The sequence below is a fragment of the Babylonia areolata genome, chromosome 9 (genome assembly GCF_041734735.1).
Source record: "Babylonia areolata isolate BAREFJ2019XMU chromosome 9, ASM4173473v1, whole genome shotgun sequence".
Classification (NCBI taxonomy): Eukaryota; Metazoa; Mollusca; class Gastropoda; order Neogastropoda; family Buccinidae; genus Babylonia; species Babylonia areolata.
This window is the reverse complement of record NC_134884.1, coordinates 12,398,910-12,417,739: the sequence shown is the minus strand read 5'-3', so window position 1 is coordinate 12,417,739 and position 18,830 is coordinate 12,398,910. Positions and strand designations below refer to the sequence as shown.

At 39.5% G+C, this 18,830-nt stretch overlaps 1 protein-coding gene across 1 annotated transcript in view; it reads right to left on the bottom strand.

Moving 5' to 3' along the window:
* Window positions 1-12,951: 12,951 nt before the first annotated feature.
* LOC143285720 (uncharacterized) overlaps window positions 12,952-18,830 on the bottom strand; it is a 92,754-nt gene continuing 86,875 nt past the window's right edge. Inside the window, exon 4 of the mRNA XM_076593126.1 lies at window positions 12,952-14,721. Within this exon, the coding sequence (XP_076449241.1) occupies window positions 14,619-14,721 (103 nt within the window). The 3' untranslated portion in view covers window positions 12,952-14,618. The remainder of the gene's footprint in view (window positions 14,722-18,830) is intronic.

Sequence of the window (18,830 nt, the reverse complement as noted above, 5' to 3'; positions counted from 1 at the left end):
AAGGCATCAGGCTCAGCACCAAAATCAAAACCCTACAGAGCTGTTGTGCTTCTTGTACTGCTGTGAAACATGGACGACGTATCGCCGTCACATTCAACAACTTGAGCAGTTTCACCAGAGATGCCTACGAAAGATCCACGGCATAAAGTGGCAAGACAGGGTCTCTAACCTCCAGGTCCTGGAGAGGAGCGGCCTGCCCAGCATCGAAAGCCTGCTGATCCAGTGCCAGCTACGCTGGACAGGACACGTTATCCGCATGACAGACAGCAGGATCCCGAAGATGCTCTTGTATGGCCAGCTGAAGGAAGGCCACCGCGAACTTGGAAGACCCTGCAAGCGCTTCAAGGACACCTTGAAGACAAACATCACTGCGTGTGACATAGACATCGCTTCCTGGGAAACTGATGCCCTTGACCACTCTCGCTGGCGGATACTGTGCTCTTGTGGCATAAAGACGTTTGAAAACAAGAGAACGCAGGCCAGTAAGGAGAAGCATGAGCGAAGGAAGCAGGGCTCAACTTCTGGAGACGTTTTCCCTTGCAACACCTGTGGGAAGTGCTGTGCATCCAGAATCGGCCTCTTCTCCCATATGAGGACACACACTGACAGATAAGCCTGCCTGCCTACTCATCCGTCGGTCCGACGGGAGACTCCATCATGAACCACGAAACTTCAACTGTTTTGCTGACAAAAGAAATACTGAACAAAAATATATGAACGGGATTTTAGTTCGTTAAAAAATGGCTGTCGAGAATAATTTCAAAAATAAAACAACGTGTCATCTCTCATACCAGATGAGAAAAAGAATCTTGATCTAATCAATTAAAGGAAAGACTGCAGATTTATATGGAAAGCTATTGATGGACTGAAAAAATGTTCAGTTTCAAGTGCAACAACTGTTATTTCTGCTAATACACCGAACTCCAATTTTTCTCCTGTGGAAATCAAGTTATTCAGAACGAAAAAATTGAAATAAAAAAGTACTGCCAGGAGAGAAAATAAAATCCGCTCAGAATTAGACATAAGTGCTGTGGGTGTTCACAGCATTTTCACAATTCGTGGAACTGATGGAATCTACGGAAAAGGTTTAAGACTGTCAGCACCAGTAATTGAAGAAACTGTTGCCTATATTTGCAGCCTCTATCTTGATATAAACCCGTTTTCCTAGTGCTCTTAAAGAAGCAATGCTGATCCGTCTATTTAAAGATCCGTTTCAACTCTGTGAGTTCTTTCAACACACACACACACACACACACACGCACAAACACTTCCTTATGACACAGGTCCCCTTTGTTACTCCAGACAGCACGAGAAAAGCAGACGGTAACAACATATCAAAAAGTCTTCCATTTAAAAAAAAGATATGATCCTGTACATTCAAACTAATCAGGATTCAGACAAAAACACTCTTAGAACACAGCTCTCACACAGCTCTTATAAATCTATGTGATATAATACTAATAATAATGATAATGTACATTTAAAAAGCGCCCTTTCTCTCCAAGAGTTCAGGGCGCTTTTTGTGAAAGAAAATATTACAAATTACACAAATCATTCATGATCACTCTTTCTCAAAACCCCTCCCTCCCCTCTATTCTCCCTCTCCCACTCTTCATGCATCCAAATTAAGCTGACATGGATGGTACTGGAGAAAAAGGATCTGAGAATGCTTATAGGTTTTAAAAATATGAGGTTTTAGTGTTAAACGAAAAGCAGAGATAGAATCAGATGCACGGTTATGATGAGAAAGGTTGTTCCAGATATGAGGAGCAGCATAGATGAAAGAACGTTCACCATAGGTTATTGTATTCACACGAGGAAGTTTCAAAAGGTAACAGAGGAAGAGCGGAGATTTCTTGAGGGAGTGTAAACACTGACAAGTTCAGAAAGATATGTAGGTCCTGTGGAGTGGAAAGCAGAATAGCAGAGACACGCAACTTGCATTTAATTCTCGCTTCAATGGGGAGCCAATGTAGAGTGCGGAGGTGAGGAGAAATGTGAAAATATAAATATGAAATATAACCATTAAACAATTTACAAATATAAACATTAAACAATTTACTGGAGTTCTTGCAGATTTTGTAAAAGCCTTTGATGATATTAATTATGAACTCCTCTTTAAACATTTATCATTCTAAAGATTATCTCACGAGACATTAATATTGATTTTACCCTTTCTTACAAACAGGCAACAAGTAGTGTATTAATATACAAAGGTATGTTTTTCTTCCCAACAATTTGGTGTCCCACAGGGCTCACTCATTGTTCATCTGTTATTTTCCTTGTGAGTAACTGATCTACGTTTATTCATAAAAACATAATTCGAAATATTTGCTCATGACACCATTTTAGTTACAAAATCTAACCATGTCTCTCTCTCTCTCTCTCTCTCTCTCTCTCTCTCTCTCTCTCTCTCTTACATAAACAAACACAAACCACCTTAAAACGTCAACCTTAAAATCTTTAAATGGACTCAACTGAATCATATGATTCATCCTTTAAAAAACAATTGAATTTAAGATGATTGCCAACGTCATGTTTATTGCCTACAAATATTTTGAAGAGGGGTCTGATTTAACTTAAGCTGACATGAAAATTCCAGACCACTGCACTTCTTGATCACTTTGTTCCATAAAAAGTAGGTCACTGTGGGAATTGTTCTGTATAGAATACACGTTAGCTAAATTTATCATTAAGTATCTGAGCGGTAAAGTCATGAAAAAGACTGGAACAGGGTAAATGGTTGGCAGTGAATCCGATGCGGCACACAGTCGAAAACAAACAGCGCAAGTTTCAGTAGATCATAAATAATTTTTTTTAAATTGATGATGAGCATTAAAATATGATATGGATAAGCTTATGCAGTCCATACACCGTCTAAGGCGATCTAGAGATGATCTAAAGTCCCCCCTTATCCCCCCTTAAGCCGATGTTCCTGCTAATTGATCTAATTGATATACTACTTCATGAATGGATCAAGAGTTGAAACAGACGGAAAGAGAAAGAAAGAAAACTGTCTTCACAATCACACAGACGCCAAAGACACAAATTTCTTGGCCACTCGCCTTTTCTCCAAGAACCAGTCCTTGTGGCGATCGTGGGCGAGTCTGTCCCGTGACGTCCCTGGTAGCTGGGGTGACCTCCACACAAAGGGAGATGTCTGATCCCAGGTCAAGGCCAAGGCCATGAACATCAAAGCCCACATCAAGATGAACAGCAAGGTCATGAAGACATCACTGCAGGGTGAACGTCAACTGAAACCAGATGAACTGGACTGCAGTCCACATCTTTACATCTTAGGGTAGGCAGTGACCAGGGCGATAATCCACGGCATTCCTGCGCAAACAAAAAGCATGTTCTAAGGATGATGGTAATCATGGGTCTTTATCAATAAGCCACGATTCTTGAAAAAGTAACTTTTCTTGGTCCGACTCACTAAGAAATCTTTATATTGAAATTTGATTTCCATTCTTTTTTTTCCCTCTCCATGCCCCATCAAAAAGATTCTAAAAAGGGGAAAAAACGAAAAAAAGAAGAAGACGTGATTCAGAACCCACACATAGTGAGCAACAACATAAATACATTATAAAAACAATTCTGAAGATAGAGCTGTTAGGAGTGAGAGCACTGCATTGTGGTGATTTGGTTTTATATATAAGGAATGTGTGTGTGTGTGTGTGTGTGTGTGTGTGTGTGTGTGGAGCGATTCATGTCACAGACAGTATGTTTTCATGATAGAGTACAAAAAGATCATGTTTATGAGATGATGAGCTGCAAACAATTATTACATTTTATATTATTTCACAGAGCTTTTAATTTGCTGCATTATATTAATTTTTCTTTTGCTATATTACGGCTGTTGTGATGGTGTATAGTTCTTAGTATTGTTATTCTTATTATTCATACATTATATTGCTTTTCTTTCCTTGAGAAGGTATATTATTAGATAACAGAATTGAGAGCACTGACTGTGGTGGTCTTGCAATTTTGTATTGTAGTAATATGTGGAATTTTTAGATGTGGAGTGGCTGATGGTTGAGTGTCATGTTTATACCGCTTGCGCATACGAACATTTCTATTTGAAGCCAATAAAATCTTCAAGTCATTTCACACATATAACGCGCGCGCGCGCTCGCGCACATACACACACACACGAACGCACAAACACTTTCTTATGACGCAGGTCCCCTTTGTTACTCCAGACTGCAAGAGAAAAGCAGACGGAAAACCTATCCAGTAAAATGTCACTTGCTCACAAGAAGCTGGAAAACTCTCCAGGCTGACAACTTTTGACTATAAATTATAAAAACCACGGAAATCTTCCACCAACCATCACTTCTACTACTACTACTACTACAACCACTACTTCTACCACTGCTATTTTACTGCAAACAACAATCATTATTCTACTATCATGGTCACCTCAGCAGCTGGTGACAAGAAAAATAACAAAAAGCGATGGCTGCCCATTCAGCGACCCAGCATTCCCATCGAAGGGAAGTTCCCAAGCCCACGGAATTGGAGTCTGCCTGAAATCAGCGTTGATGCTGCCAGCCTTGGACAGGGCCGTTCCCACTCGACAGGGAAGCCCCGTCCTACCCCTGGACACATGATGAATCCCTTTCTTTTCCGTGGCTGGACTTCCTTGCAACGAAAACCCAACTCGACAAGACAACAACCTCAGCAGTTTCAATGGGAAGTGGCCAAAATAATCAGCGAGGCTGAGGAGTTCACAATCCAAATCACACACACGCCACGTGCAACACGAACATACATGGATAACCATGACATGTCTGACCAAAGGCTGCCCTCACGTGGGCCGTTTCAAGACAAATTTCATTTTGCCTTCAGGAAAGTTGCTTTTGACACAGCAGGGACCCGCGGGTACAGTTCAACGAGAAGGTTCAGTTATCTTCGTATTCAAGACACGCGCAGTGCACTCAGGCAGCTAACCCACCGTCAAGAAATAAAAAAATCCCGGGGATTCCCTTCTGTGCATGTTGTTCCACTTCGCACCACGCCACAAAAAAGAAAAGAAAGTGGCAAAGCATTGACTGAGTCAGCAGCTTGTTGAATCTAGGGGGCCACTTTCGCATTCTGACACATTATCCTCCCCGCTTTTCAGCTAATTGGAAAAACAAAAATAAAGAAACGGAGTTCGGATTCAAATGTTTCTCTGGAATGAACGAATTTCAACAATCTGCAAATTTCGGGCATTCCATCATTTATCATCTGCAAGTGCACTCACTTCGCAGCTACATACATAAGTCGTATGGAATATAATGACGTCTGTCAGTCTCAATACGTCACTTTTGACTGCCAAGCGAACAAAGGATGAGATCAAACTATCCGGGGCTGTATTCGAGACACGGCATCTCCGCAAAACGCCTGTTTTCTCATAACAAAACCAACACAACAAAATGATTCACCATATTTACCTCTGCTTCGTGGGCTGTCACCCTTGGCAGATAGTAAGGGTAAGTTGCCTTTGGTTTTTGGAGACCCACGGGTAGGCTCTTGTGTTCCTGATTACCGGCTATTCTTACCCTCGGGCAGTTTGCCTTGCCTCGGGCAGATTACCCGCAAGTACACATTTACCAGCAGGCACGCTGGTCTCTTGAATACGGCCCTGTACATTCGTAAAATAAATCTGATTGGCAAGAGGTCCGTGACATTTTTTAAAGACTGATTTCCTCCCCCCCCCCCCCCCCCCCACTCTTCTCTTTGTCAGAAAATACAAACCGTTTCATCGTCGCGATTGGAAAGATCTGACAAAATAAAGATGACTTTTCTTTCAGTTCTTCCTGTGTTTTGAGCAAGAAAGGTAATAATGATAATAATCATGGATATTTATGTAGCACTCTATCCAGAACACTACCTCAGCTGCTTTACACATGATTTTTACTTAAAACATTATATCGATGTTTTATATACGCATCAAAAACCTAGCAAACTATACACACAGAAACACAATGCATGCATACACAGACATTCAAACATACATATATACATACTCGCTCCCCTCCCCTCCCCCACATCCATGCATATCTGTACACATACATATATATACACACATAGTCAAGCATACCACATGCACATGAGTACACACTGGTTGGATGGACGTGCTAATGAAACATTGCTGACAGAAGAGATGAGTTTTGAAGACATATTAAAAAGAAGCGAGGGAGGCAGAGTGTCGGAGTTGGTCTGTTCCGTTCCATGGTTAGCTGTCTGACCAGCAGATGGTTAGCCAGATGAGTAGAAAGGGACAGAATGAACAGACAGACATGGAGTTAGATAGATAGATTTATTGATAGGCTGATAGATGGGCAAGTAGGTTGTAGACAGGTAGAAGGACATGTTTACAAGACATGTAATCACACAGACGGACAGATACGTTCCAGCATGCATATCAGTCCATCCATCCATCTGTAACTACACACACACACACACACACACACACACACACACACACATGTAAACACATGTATATTGTATACACATGCACATACATAACCACCCGTCCATCCAAAATCTAATTAACTGATAAGCATACTAAAAACAATTCGGTAATCTTTTTTAATTTCCGATCACGACAGTTACAATCCAATTACAGCAAAATACTGAAACACCACATATGTCACATACATCATTACATCACTGGAAAGGAAATTGGTTGTGTACAGTCCCATACATCTTGCGTTATTCATCACAACATCGACAAAAACCTGATTAAAAATAAACTCTAATGTTTTACCCCACTCTCCTAAAATCATTCCTTCCCCATCCCTACCCCCCACACCCCCGCCCCTTGTAGACCATGCTATCTATGTTTACGTAAAGAAGGTAACAAATGATGATATAATAATTCACATCAACTTAAGCCGTCTCAGTACTGCTTCAGTGTGAAGGACCTCAGATCATTATGTCTTTTGTTGTTTACCGAAGTATTTCTGCAAATGTTGTCTCCTTTATCTTTTCCAGACATAAACACAATTTTTATAATCGTGCTTGTTAAGCCGATTGGCATGCATATCTTCTGCTCTGGTTTATTACATGTTACACATTAAACAATATTTAGAAGACGACCACAATGTAAACACCCATTAAACACTAAAAAAGCAAAACATCACACAAGAAAAAAAGCTGCAGACAAGGGCTTGATAGCCAATCTATTGAGTTCATCACAGTTTTCATACAACGAATACAAGATAGTTGTGACTGATACAACAAAAGTGAATTCTTGTATGCACGCATACAAACGGAGTGAATCACCAGTTCGTATGCACACTGACGAAATTCGACAATACAACGCAATGAAATATAACTGTTCATCATGGATTTACATCATACCAAACTTAAAAAAATGTCAACTTAAGAATACGCGGGTGAAAGTGAAACCAGAGAAAAAACAGAGAGAGAGAACTGAATTGAATTGAACTGATTTTATTTTCTGAGGGTAATAGAGTAAGCAAAATAATGAGAGAGGGAGAGAGGGCCGGGGGTGGAGAGGGGGTCGGGGGGGGGGGGGGGGGGGGGGGGGGGGGGGGAGGATTTATAGGAGGCACAGACAGACAGGCAGAGAGCGCATATCATGAAATAAGCACCCTTTTACACACAAGAGGAAAACATGAACATTAATCAACACAAGAGCTTAACATTGTGCACTCTAGAAGGAGAATGTGTAGTAACAGAAAAACCATCGCTTTCTGCCCGTGTGTGTGTGTGTGTGTGTGTGTGTGTGTGTGTGTGTGTGTGTGTGTGTGCGCGCGTGCGCGCGCGCGTGCGTGCGTGTCTCTGTGTGTTTGTATGTGTCTGTGTCTGTGTGTCTGTGTGTGGCTGCTTTTCGCACCATATATTGCAGTAACAGTAAACAATATACAACAGACTTCTATAACATTCTGAAATACTTTATTTGCAAGATATCCATTAATGTGACTGCTTTAATCATTTCTTCACTATTTTCCATCATTCTTTCATTCACTATGTATCTATCTATTTAAATTCTTGTTCATTTCTTTATAAATTCAGTTATGTTTTGGTTTATTTGATTCAATCTACGCGTTTCCTGCCGGGTGTGGATGAAGAAAACACGATCAGCCATTGATATTCTCTTGTCCTTTTTTAAAAAATAGATTTTTCTTAATAGATAATTATTTCAAATAATACCGTGTGAAAAAACAAACAGACAAAAAACAAAACAAAACCAACAACAAAAAACAAAAGAAAACACGTATCATAGAATAGATTCCAGACTAATGTCTCCTGACGTCTGCTTTTGATTCGAGATTTTACAGCGTCCTTACAGAATCAATTATCACTGCATGCTTAGAATTATGTCTGTATTACGTTGTTTTCACCAATAAATTTCCACAGAGCTGCTGGAGTTTCGTATATTTCCCCACCAGATTCATACAACGCACTCTCCGTATCTGTATTATGAGCCATTGAGAAAAAAAGGAATGTCGTTTAGTCTCCCGTTGCTCGGACACAAAGGGATTCACTGGCTGGTGCTATTCCAACGATGGAGAGAGATGAGAGAGATGTGGTCAGTTTGGTAAAAAGCTCACTGGCGGGGCAGAACATAGAAGACAACTGTCTCGGACAGACAACTGGGAGATTTTGATGGAGAAAGTTTCAGCAGTTCGGGAAAATTGCTAGCAGGAAGGACAAACAAAAACACCACTGTGATAGAACAAAATAGACAGACGGCAAAATTTGTTTGAAATAAGTATAGATTGACAAAAAAATATCTTCAGGCATACTGAATGCAAAACTGAATGTCAGTCATGCTGACTGCAAACAAAATACACCAACAGACAATAATAACAACAACAACCACACACACACACACACACACACACACACACACACAGAGAGAGAGAGCGAGCGAGAGAGAGAGAACCGAAACAAACAAAAACAGGATATATAAAAAAGGAAAACAACCGGACGCATAATGCATACAAAGTGCGAACCCGAAGCATGCAAGTCAAGTTTTAACACAATGTGGGTTGACTCGATAAAAAGGACCAAAAAATGAGAGAGAGAGAGAGAGAGAGAGAGAGAGAGAGAGATTTCATTGATGAGAATACAGACAGCTGTCTCGTGTAACCTAATCACCATTTCAGCAACACCAGACCCGTGCATACATGCGAAAACCTTTGTGCCGGTGTAACGTCCCTAATCCCTCCCCCCTCTTTCTGCAGGACGCCCGGGGGACATTTCAGTTTTCTGACACACGCGCGCGTGTATGTATGCATGTATGTATGTATATGTGTCTGTATTTGTGTATATATTTGTTTGTTTGTTTGTGTGTGTGGGGGGGGGGGGGGGGAAGGGGGGGGGGCGGGGGGGGGGGGGGGGGGCAGGGGGGGGGGGGTGCGCGTGGAAATGGTGATAAAAGAGGTGCAGGAGGAGATCAGGAAAAACAACTGCAGAATAATTTGTTGATTTTGATAATTTCATTACACCCTGTCAATGAAAAAAAAGCTATTACCTTTGAAATACTTTGAAGAACATGAATTATCACATTTTTTCTTGATAAAACCTCCCGGAGAATCACTCCAGAGTAGGGCTTGAAGGAGGTCATCCCTATCTCCCACGAGGCCTGCATACCACAAACTATTGCTGATCATCATTGATCTTCCCCTGCCACCACTGATCACAACGCAAATGTTCAGATTGCGTTGTTTGTTTGTTTGTGCATGATTATCACGCCATGATTATATTTTTTATCGGTAACTGACCACTGCTCACTGCTTGTGACGTCTGAAACTGTTCAGATTGTAAACAAAAAACTAAAGTTTATAAAAACCGTTTTGGTGGTAGATGAATCCTCTTTGTTTAGTGGGATACGACGTTTCGAACCATAGGACCGTTGTCAAGTGATGAAAAGAGGACAGTGTGGATAGGAAAGCCTATGTGAGAAATGGGTGATGACATCTCACTATTTTCTGTTTTGATGGACCATGCACACTAAACACTTGCTGATTACCATTCAGTACAATACATGTTCACACACAGACACACACACACACGCACTGAATCCCTCTGGATTAGCACTTTTTGACCGCTTCTTGCCACTGGCTACCGACCACTGACAACCATCCAAATGTGTATGGATGATGAAACATAGATCCGGGGGAATATATAGACCTGGGGATAGACCTCAAGGAACATAGATATGGGGGGAATAGACCTAGGGCAACATTGACCTGGGGGATGTAGATCTCCCAAAATAATTTTGTGGGAACGTGTACCTGGGGGGAGGGGGGGGGGGAACATTGACCTGGGGAAACACAGACATGCTTCCTGTTAAGATCTTTCTAATGTCTATCATGTTCATCTAAGCAGTTGCCTAGAAACTACTGGATGGGTTTAGTTGAGTTTTGGATTTCCGGGACCTCTGTCTGAAGCCTGCATTTGATTTTCGACATTTTTTTAAAGACTGCCTACTGTATTTTGTTATCTTGTGTATGGTCTCATTTTACTCCACAATATATGCACAACCATCTCAACATGATATCAAACTTCTCCATATACATTAAATATATTATTTAATTAGAAATCAAAAGAAAGGCATTTGAAAATTAAAAAATGTAGTGAAAAGGGATGGAACACACACACACACACACACACACACACACACACACACACAGAGAGAGAGAGGGTGGGCAAGGCAAGGCAAGGAGTTTATTTCGTGTGCCCCCTGGGGGCAGTGAAACATTACATGCGTTCATCTTTTACACATGTCCCGTAAATAAAAAGAGTGATGTCAAAAACTAGAAATAGGCTCATTCGTTCAATCACTCAATATACACATTTACAAGTACTATTTCACTCATAATTGAAACAAACAAAAAATGATATATCAACAGACAAAACATTAATGAAAAGAACTACGTGTACCAGAAACAAAGGATTCAAGGTTTAACAGTATTCTTGTGTGTGTGTGTGTGTGTGTGTGTGTGTGTGTTTCTTTTAGAAGACAGTCAGTAGAATTTTATGGAGTTTGGGCGGATTCTATAATATCTAGATAAACATTTTTGTCTGATGCTTTCAACTAAAAGTGCATGTATACAAATAGTGAAACCCATCAGCAGTGTCGTTTGCGGAGCATTTATCACAGATTCTTTCATTTCTGGGTAAATTGTCAAAACGCTGTCTGTTTACAGGCAGATGATTATTGGTTGTTCTAAACTTTACTAACTCAATTACACATTTATTTGGTAACACTGTAAAATAAGCATCTTGAGACAGATAGATAGATAGATCGATAGATGGAGAGAGAGAGAGAGAGAGAGAGAGATGCATTTGTATGGGTGTTTAAAACAGGCAAAGTAAATCTGAAATGGAAAAAAACAACAACTATGGAAACAAAGTTGGTGTATTTCAAACACCACTGTTTTTCGCCTATGTTCAGTATGATTTTTCAATGAACGCAACTGTTTTTGTAGCAGAACAACAACACTTATTTGGCAAACTTCTGGGAATATTTGTTGCTTTGCTGTGGGCAAAATGTATTGGCTAGGAAAATAAATTTAGAGAACGTTATAGATTCAATTGTCTGTATACAAAGTAATTGATTCTATTCATCTGGGTCAAACTCGTGCGCAAGTTGTAGCGTCAACGGGCTGGTAGTTGTCTCCACCTCGTATTCCCGGCATTCAGAACACGGAACACGGAAACGCACATTTTGATCCCAAACTCGCTGTTTGTTCTTCTTTTTTTTCTTCTTTTGTTTGTGTGTGTCTTCGAGCACCGATTTAGGCCAAGACTCGTCATCTAAGTGTAAGAAATGATTTACCAATATATATAAAGGTGTGTGCGTGCACGCGCGGTGTGTGTGTGTGTGTGTGTGTGTGTGTGTGTGTGTAGCTATTCTATTTTGATTTATTCATTTGTTTATTTGATTATTTTCTTTTTCATTTCAAGTCCACCGGGGGACGGTTTAGGACGCATCATCCCCCGGAGGAGGACTTAGGAAGGAGGGGTGATTAGGGACGTTACACCAGCTTATTTCCATTTCCACAGAATGGGTCGAGAACTGGGACGGCTTAAAAACAATCTTGGCGGTCCAGCTGGCATCAGAACAGGACTGAATGAATGGATGATCATTCTGATTCTGGTCTTAAAATAACCCAGACCTGCACTTCTTTAATTTCACATCATTTCACTTGGATCGAATTATTATGCATCTAATTGTGTTAACTGGCTCACATTCATTTTCTGATTACTCATAATTTTATATAAAGGCTCTTGTACTGAAAATATATCCTTCATTGTTCCCGATGTTCATGAACTTCCCACCAAGAAACTGTTGTGGTACCACCTTGTACGAGCGTACATGTGAACTGAATAAAAACAAGTTAAAAAAGAAGAAGAAAGAGAAACTGTTGTGGGAAGAAACGTCATCCTTCCAGACAACTCTCTGAACATTGCACTTTTCTTCCAGGGTGTAAATCTCAAGGACATTGTCCATGATATTATTTGTAGATTTCATCGAGCGACATACACTCTGAGACAGCAAAAGTGCAACCAGATGCAGATGGGAATCATGTGTCATATCTCACGCTATGAGAATCCAAAGATCCAGGTTGATGTATTTTATTCCTGATTGCCTTCATATTTTCATTGTCTTTCTTTATTCAACACATGTTTTTCATCCCAACCCTTTCCTTTCTTTTTGTTGTGATAAAAAGAAATACAAATACAAAATACATTTAACATATAAAATCACTGCTTCTATGATAATATCATGTTCAAAGATAGAAAGAAAATGAGAGGGATGGAGAAGACTGTGAATGAATGATAACACTTTTCACGCTCCAGCAGTATGGACCAGGAATCCATGATGGTATCCTTTTTACAGTTCAGTTAAATGACATGGATTTGGAATTAATGATGATATCCTTTTTACAGTCCAGTTAATCAAATGAGATGGATTGGGAATCTACGATAGTATCCTTTTTTGAAGCCGAATTAAATTAGACGGATTGGGAATCTATGATCATATCCTTTTACAGTCCAGTTAAATGAGGTGCACTGGGGATCTATTATGGTATCCTTTTACAGTCCAGTTAGATGAGGTGGACTGGGGATCTATTATGGTATCCTTTTACAGTCCAGTTAAATGACATGGACTGGGGATCTATACATGTATGCTTTTTACAGTCCAATAAAATGAGATGGGTTGGGGAATCTGTTATAATATCATTTTTACAGTCCAGTTAAATGAAATGATTTGGGAATCTGTGATGATATCCTTTGAACAATTAAAACAATGAGTTGTAATAGTACAAATTTACTATCAAATGTGATGGGTATGGGTAATCAGATTCACTTTCAGTTTCTCAAGAAGGCGTCACTGCGCTGGAGAAATCCAGAAACGCTCCACCACATCTGCAAAGTAGATGCCTGACAAGCAGCATAACCCAACATGTTAGTCAGGCATTGAGTACATGCATATATATTGTTTGTGTACCTATCAGAGTAGATTTCTTCTACAGAATTTTGCCAGAGGACAACTCTTGTTGCCATGTGTTCTTTTCAGTGCGCCAAGTGCGTGTTGCACACGGGACCTCAGTTTATTCTCTCTTCCAAATAACCAAACGCTCAGTTTGATTTTCCAGTCAAACTTGGGAGAAAGAGCGAGACCGGGATTCGAATCCAGACCCTCACGGACACTGCACTGGTGGATAAGAATCTTAACCTTTGTCTCGGAAGTATGGAATCATTCCACTGATAACACCTTTTTACCGTCACATGAGATAAGTGGACTGGCAATCAGAGACGTCAACCTCGGTCACCCCCAGTGAGATGGAATGGGAATCACACATGACATTAAAAGTGAGATGGAATGGGAATCACACATGACATTAAAAGTGAGATGGAATGGGAATCACACATGACATTAAAAGTGAGATGGAATGGGAATCACACATGACATTAAAAGTGAGATGGAATGGGAATCACACATGACATTAAAAGTGAGATGGAATGGGAATCACACATGACATTAAAAGTGAGATGGGTCAGGAAACAGGGATACAGGAATGAATTACAGACACAGCTATTTTTATAGTTCAATGAGCCAGACCGGCAATCAGAGAAAATAAGTTTTCCGTCAAATGTTACAGACAGAAAGAGGGATGTCACCTTTTTACAACCACACGAGAGAGGTTCAAAAATAGCGCTCTGTTTTTTGTAAACGAATGAGCTTAAAATCAGGTGGGACGCTTTTTACATGATAGACCAATAAAAACAGGTGATAATGCCATTTTTAAATATTGATAAACGTGGAAATAGAGATAACGGATATTTTACAGTTCCATGATAATCGACGATACCATCTTTGTACACCCTGACGAGTTGGCAGTCAAAGACTTCGTCTTTAAAAAAAAGTCCAGAGAAGATAACGTTGGACGTTCAGAAGAATGCCTTAGGCAAATGGGTTCACAGTCCACGGATCTTGTCTTTCCGTGACAAGCTTGAATATCAGAGAATGACACCCCTGAAAATGTTCACTGCGCAGATGAGGTGGGTTCTGACTGTGGGACGTCATTTACTGTGACCAGTGGTGATGGTCCTGGAAGGGGTCGGGTGTTGAGGGCCGGTGTTCAATATGTGTGTGTGGAGGACCGGGGCAGCACGTTGCCGTTGGTGGTGGTGAGGCAGGTGGGCAGGGACACCGTCTCCTCCTGCTGACCCCTGCCTGGGGACCTGCCACACACACACACACACACACACACACACACACACACACGTACGAGCACATGCACACGCAAGCCAGCAAACACGTGCGCACACACACAGACACATGATGTTAATCACCTAGTAAGTAATTTATCGTTTATTTATTTGCCTATGTTCTTGTGTCTTAAAAACTTTAAGGTTTCATGACATTAGAATCTATTCAATTCTCTTCTATTCTATTTAAAAACGAGCGCGCGTGCGCGCGCGCGCGCACACACACACACACACACACACACACACACTTATGAATCACTGTCTGCAATAGCATGAGCCCAACTCTCTCTCTCTCTCTCTCTCTCTCTCTCTCTCTCTCTCTCAGTAATGTATTTCGGTGGACTAAAGACACGGTTGATGGCGATGCTTACTGTGTAGCAAGAAGGGAGTATAGAAATATTCGAAAGCAGAAAAAAAACCCAATGTAACGACTAAGTATTGGGACAATTTATTGCATTTGTAAGCAATCAAAAGCAGCCGTGGGAAAATGTTGATAAAGTAATTAAAAACAACAACAACAACAGCAACACCCATACGCATAGCAATTTAACAATTGATAACAGGTATAAACATTTTAAATAGCTACTTGAAGAATATGCAGTTTTAACTGAATCCTGTTTTGTGAATGGTGATGAAGATTATATCTAACGCTGTTAGTTATAATATTATGAACGACATAATATCGAAAGAAGAAGAATTGTTAGCAATAATAAATTAAAGAACAATAAAGCAGCTGGTCAACGTGAAAATTATTGGTGAGGTGTTGAAAAATGCAGGTAATTTTGTTGTTGTTATTGTTAAGCTGTTTAATACTTTGATAAGGATAAGGATATGTTTCCAGATGATTGGACAGAGACTATTGTACTTCCTTTTTTATTCAAGAAAGGCGATGTAAAGATCCAAACAATTAAAGAGGGACATCACTATGTGACATAATCAGTAAGCTTTACAGTTCAATAATTAACAACAAGAATAGACAGAATTACCCAATCTTACAGACGAATATCAAGCGGGTTTTAAAAGAGGGTATTCTATTATAAACCATACGGTTACACTATTAGCTCTGATGAAAAACAGTTTTGCTTCAGCTGTAAACTCTATGTTGTTTTCATTGACTTTAAGAAAGCCTTTGATTCAACTGAAAGAAATTCATTGTGGCCTTTACCTATTAGAAATAGCATCAGAAGCAAACTTTTTAGATGTATTAGTAGTGTGCATATGAACGAAAGGGTTTAAGTTCGTTCCAGTGCAACACTGACAGATTACATTATTGAGTAAAACAAGATGTTGTATCCAGTCCAGTGCTCTTTTCTTTATTTGTGATTGAATTACCCTCAGAAGTGGTCAGAAACGGTAGGCATGGTGCAATGCTTACGAATGAATATTTTGAATTGCTCATGTTGGTTATAGCAAACGATGTTGCTTTACTATCTGAAACATTAGTGGGGTTGTAAATAAAAACAAAACAGTCTGCATTGTACAAATTCAGCTCTTCATCTTAAAGGGAACATGAGTAAAAGTAGTATCACTGTACTTAGAAAAAGGTGGATACTTAACAGCCAGAGAACACTGGACTTAAGTGGAATTGTTAAACCCGTTGTTAATGTACTTAAGTACTTGAGTATATTATTTCTCTACAAGGCTGAGTTTAGCTGCAGCGTGTTAAAACCATGTCAGCAGAGCCAAGGATTCTGTGTTGTGTATATTGCAAACACTGCTTAAATATAAAATGTAATTATTATTTGAGATTGTTTGACGCACTGATAGAGCCTGTTATCCAGTATGTTGCTGAGTTATGGGGTCTCGTGAACGCGGCTCATTTCTGTGAAAAGATGCATCTTTTCAGACTAATAGGTACCCAATATAAATTCAGTTGTAAATTGTGTTAGATACGGGCTTAAGGTGACGAGAATGGACAAATCAAGACTACCACGGAGAGCATACAGAGTGTTGATTGATTTGGATGCACGTGATAAATGGATCTGGGCTTCTGATGTTCGCAATAAACTGTATATGTTTTGTTTTGGTTATGATTGGATAAATCAAGGAGTTGACGATATTACCCACTATTTGTGCCTTAAAGAAAGACTAATGTTGTGTTGACTTCAAGAATTGGATTTCCATATCAAGAAGAATGGTCTGTTTAATAGATTTAGAACATTTTGCACCGTGCCTGATCATGAAAAGCATACAATGTTGACTGGGTAGTCACTTAATTGATCCTGACATTGAGGCAGCTCTAACATTCAATGAATGGATTTTTCTCGTTGGTACGAGCATGAAAAGAAGTTTTAAAACTGGAATAATAAAGAACAGCATGGTTTGGTGAAGATTGTAGAAAAACTAGGGCAAATGTACATCAGGCTTTAGAGAAACATGCAGCTTTTAAAGTTCAAAATAAGCAGGAAAATGAAATACACTGAGCTTAGCATACAGATGAACGAAGAGAGCATAAAATTCATTGAAAAAGAAAAGTTCAGATTTTTAAAAAGCACATTCTAGAAATACTAGAGAGTTGTGGAAAAGATTAGGAAAAGTTCTGGGGCAGAATCAAATCTGCAACATATTGTGGAAGACCGCCTAGCTGTATTTCAAGCTGAATGCCTTATAGAATATTTGGAAGTGACGTTTGAGGAAATGATAGTGAATAATGACGAAAACAAGTGACGCTGATTTTGATGAAAATTTGCAAAGTTCTAGTCTCGTAACAGTATTCTGGATACTACCATAACTAAAACGGAGTTATTGATGTAGTCTAAGATCTGAAATTAGGGAAAGCTGCTGATCCTGATGGGGTTAGTAGTGAATTCTATAAATAAGGTTCACAATGAATTGTTTGGAACATTCCCTATGAGCTGGTCTGAAGCATTTATACATCCTCTGCATGTGAAGTGTGTTATTGTTTCCCCAGACAATTTGTTAAACGTTTAAGGGAAACTATATATTTTCATTATGAACAACCGCGTCATCGCATGGGTTGAAGAAAATGCTTTATTAAATGATTCACAAGCGGTACTTCGAAAATGTTACAGTTGACCACATTTTCACTTTCCTTGCCTCAGAACAAAAGCAACTGTAAAGCCAGTCTAAATTATATGCCGCCTTTATTGATTTCAAAAAGGCACTTGATTTCGTTGATAGGAATCGTCTCTGGCTAATGTTAAAAAACCCCCACGGTATTCATGGGAAATGTACAAAGTAAAAAGAGTATAATCATAAAAAGTTTGTATGCGGATGTGGAATCGAGAGTGCGAGTGAATAATGATATTACTTAACCGTTTCTATGCCCAAGTAGCTTAAAACAAGGTGACAGTTTCATTCCTAATTAATGAAATTGCCGATGAACGTATGAAACAAGGCAGACAAGATACAACGGTTTCCCACGATATCATTCAAATTCTCATTCTGCTTTTTGCGGATGATGTAATTCTGCTTTACAATACAGTTGTAAATCTTCACTGTCAGTTAAATGCACTAAGCAACACTGCTCTTAACCTATCTGTAAATATTGAAAAGTCAAAAATTGTTATATTTAGAAATGGAGGACAACGGCTCAAGAGAGAAATGGTTCTATGATTGTGAAAAACTGGAAGTGGTTAACACTTACAAATATTTAGACATAGTTTTTCCCACTGGTTCCAAATTTTAAATGCACCTTAAGAGATGTCTTTGAAAACAAAAATCTATTAAAAAAAACAAAAAACAAAAAAAAACCAAGAAAACCCAGTGTGTATGGAATTCTCAAATTCATGTGGACGTGAGGAGAAAATGTAACGTTAGGAGAAGATTGCCTGAAAATCTTCAAACTGTTATTCGATTGTTAAATTCATGTTAACTTATGAGTCAGAAACTTGGGAACTAATGGCAGACCATTCTGTCATTGAGAGGGTACACTTATTCGCTATCAAACGTTTGTTAAATATCAGTATCAAAACACCTAGCACCTTAATTTACTGCAGAACAGGCAGATATCCTTTATACATTCAGACCAACACTAACTGTATTGATAATGGTTAAAGGTTACCAGGATGCATTAAAGCCACATTTCATTTACGCATATAAAATGCTGTATGACCTCCACT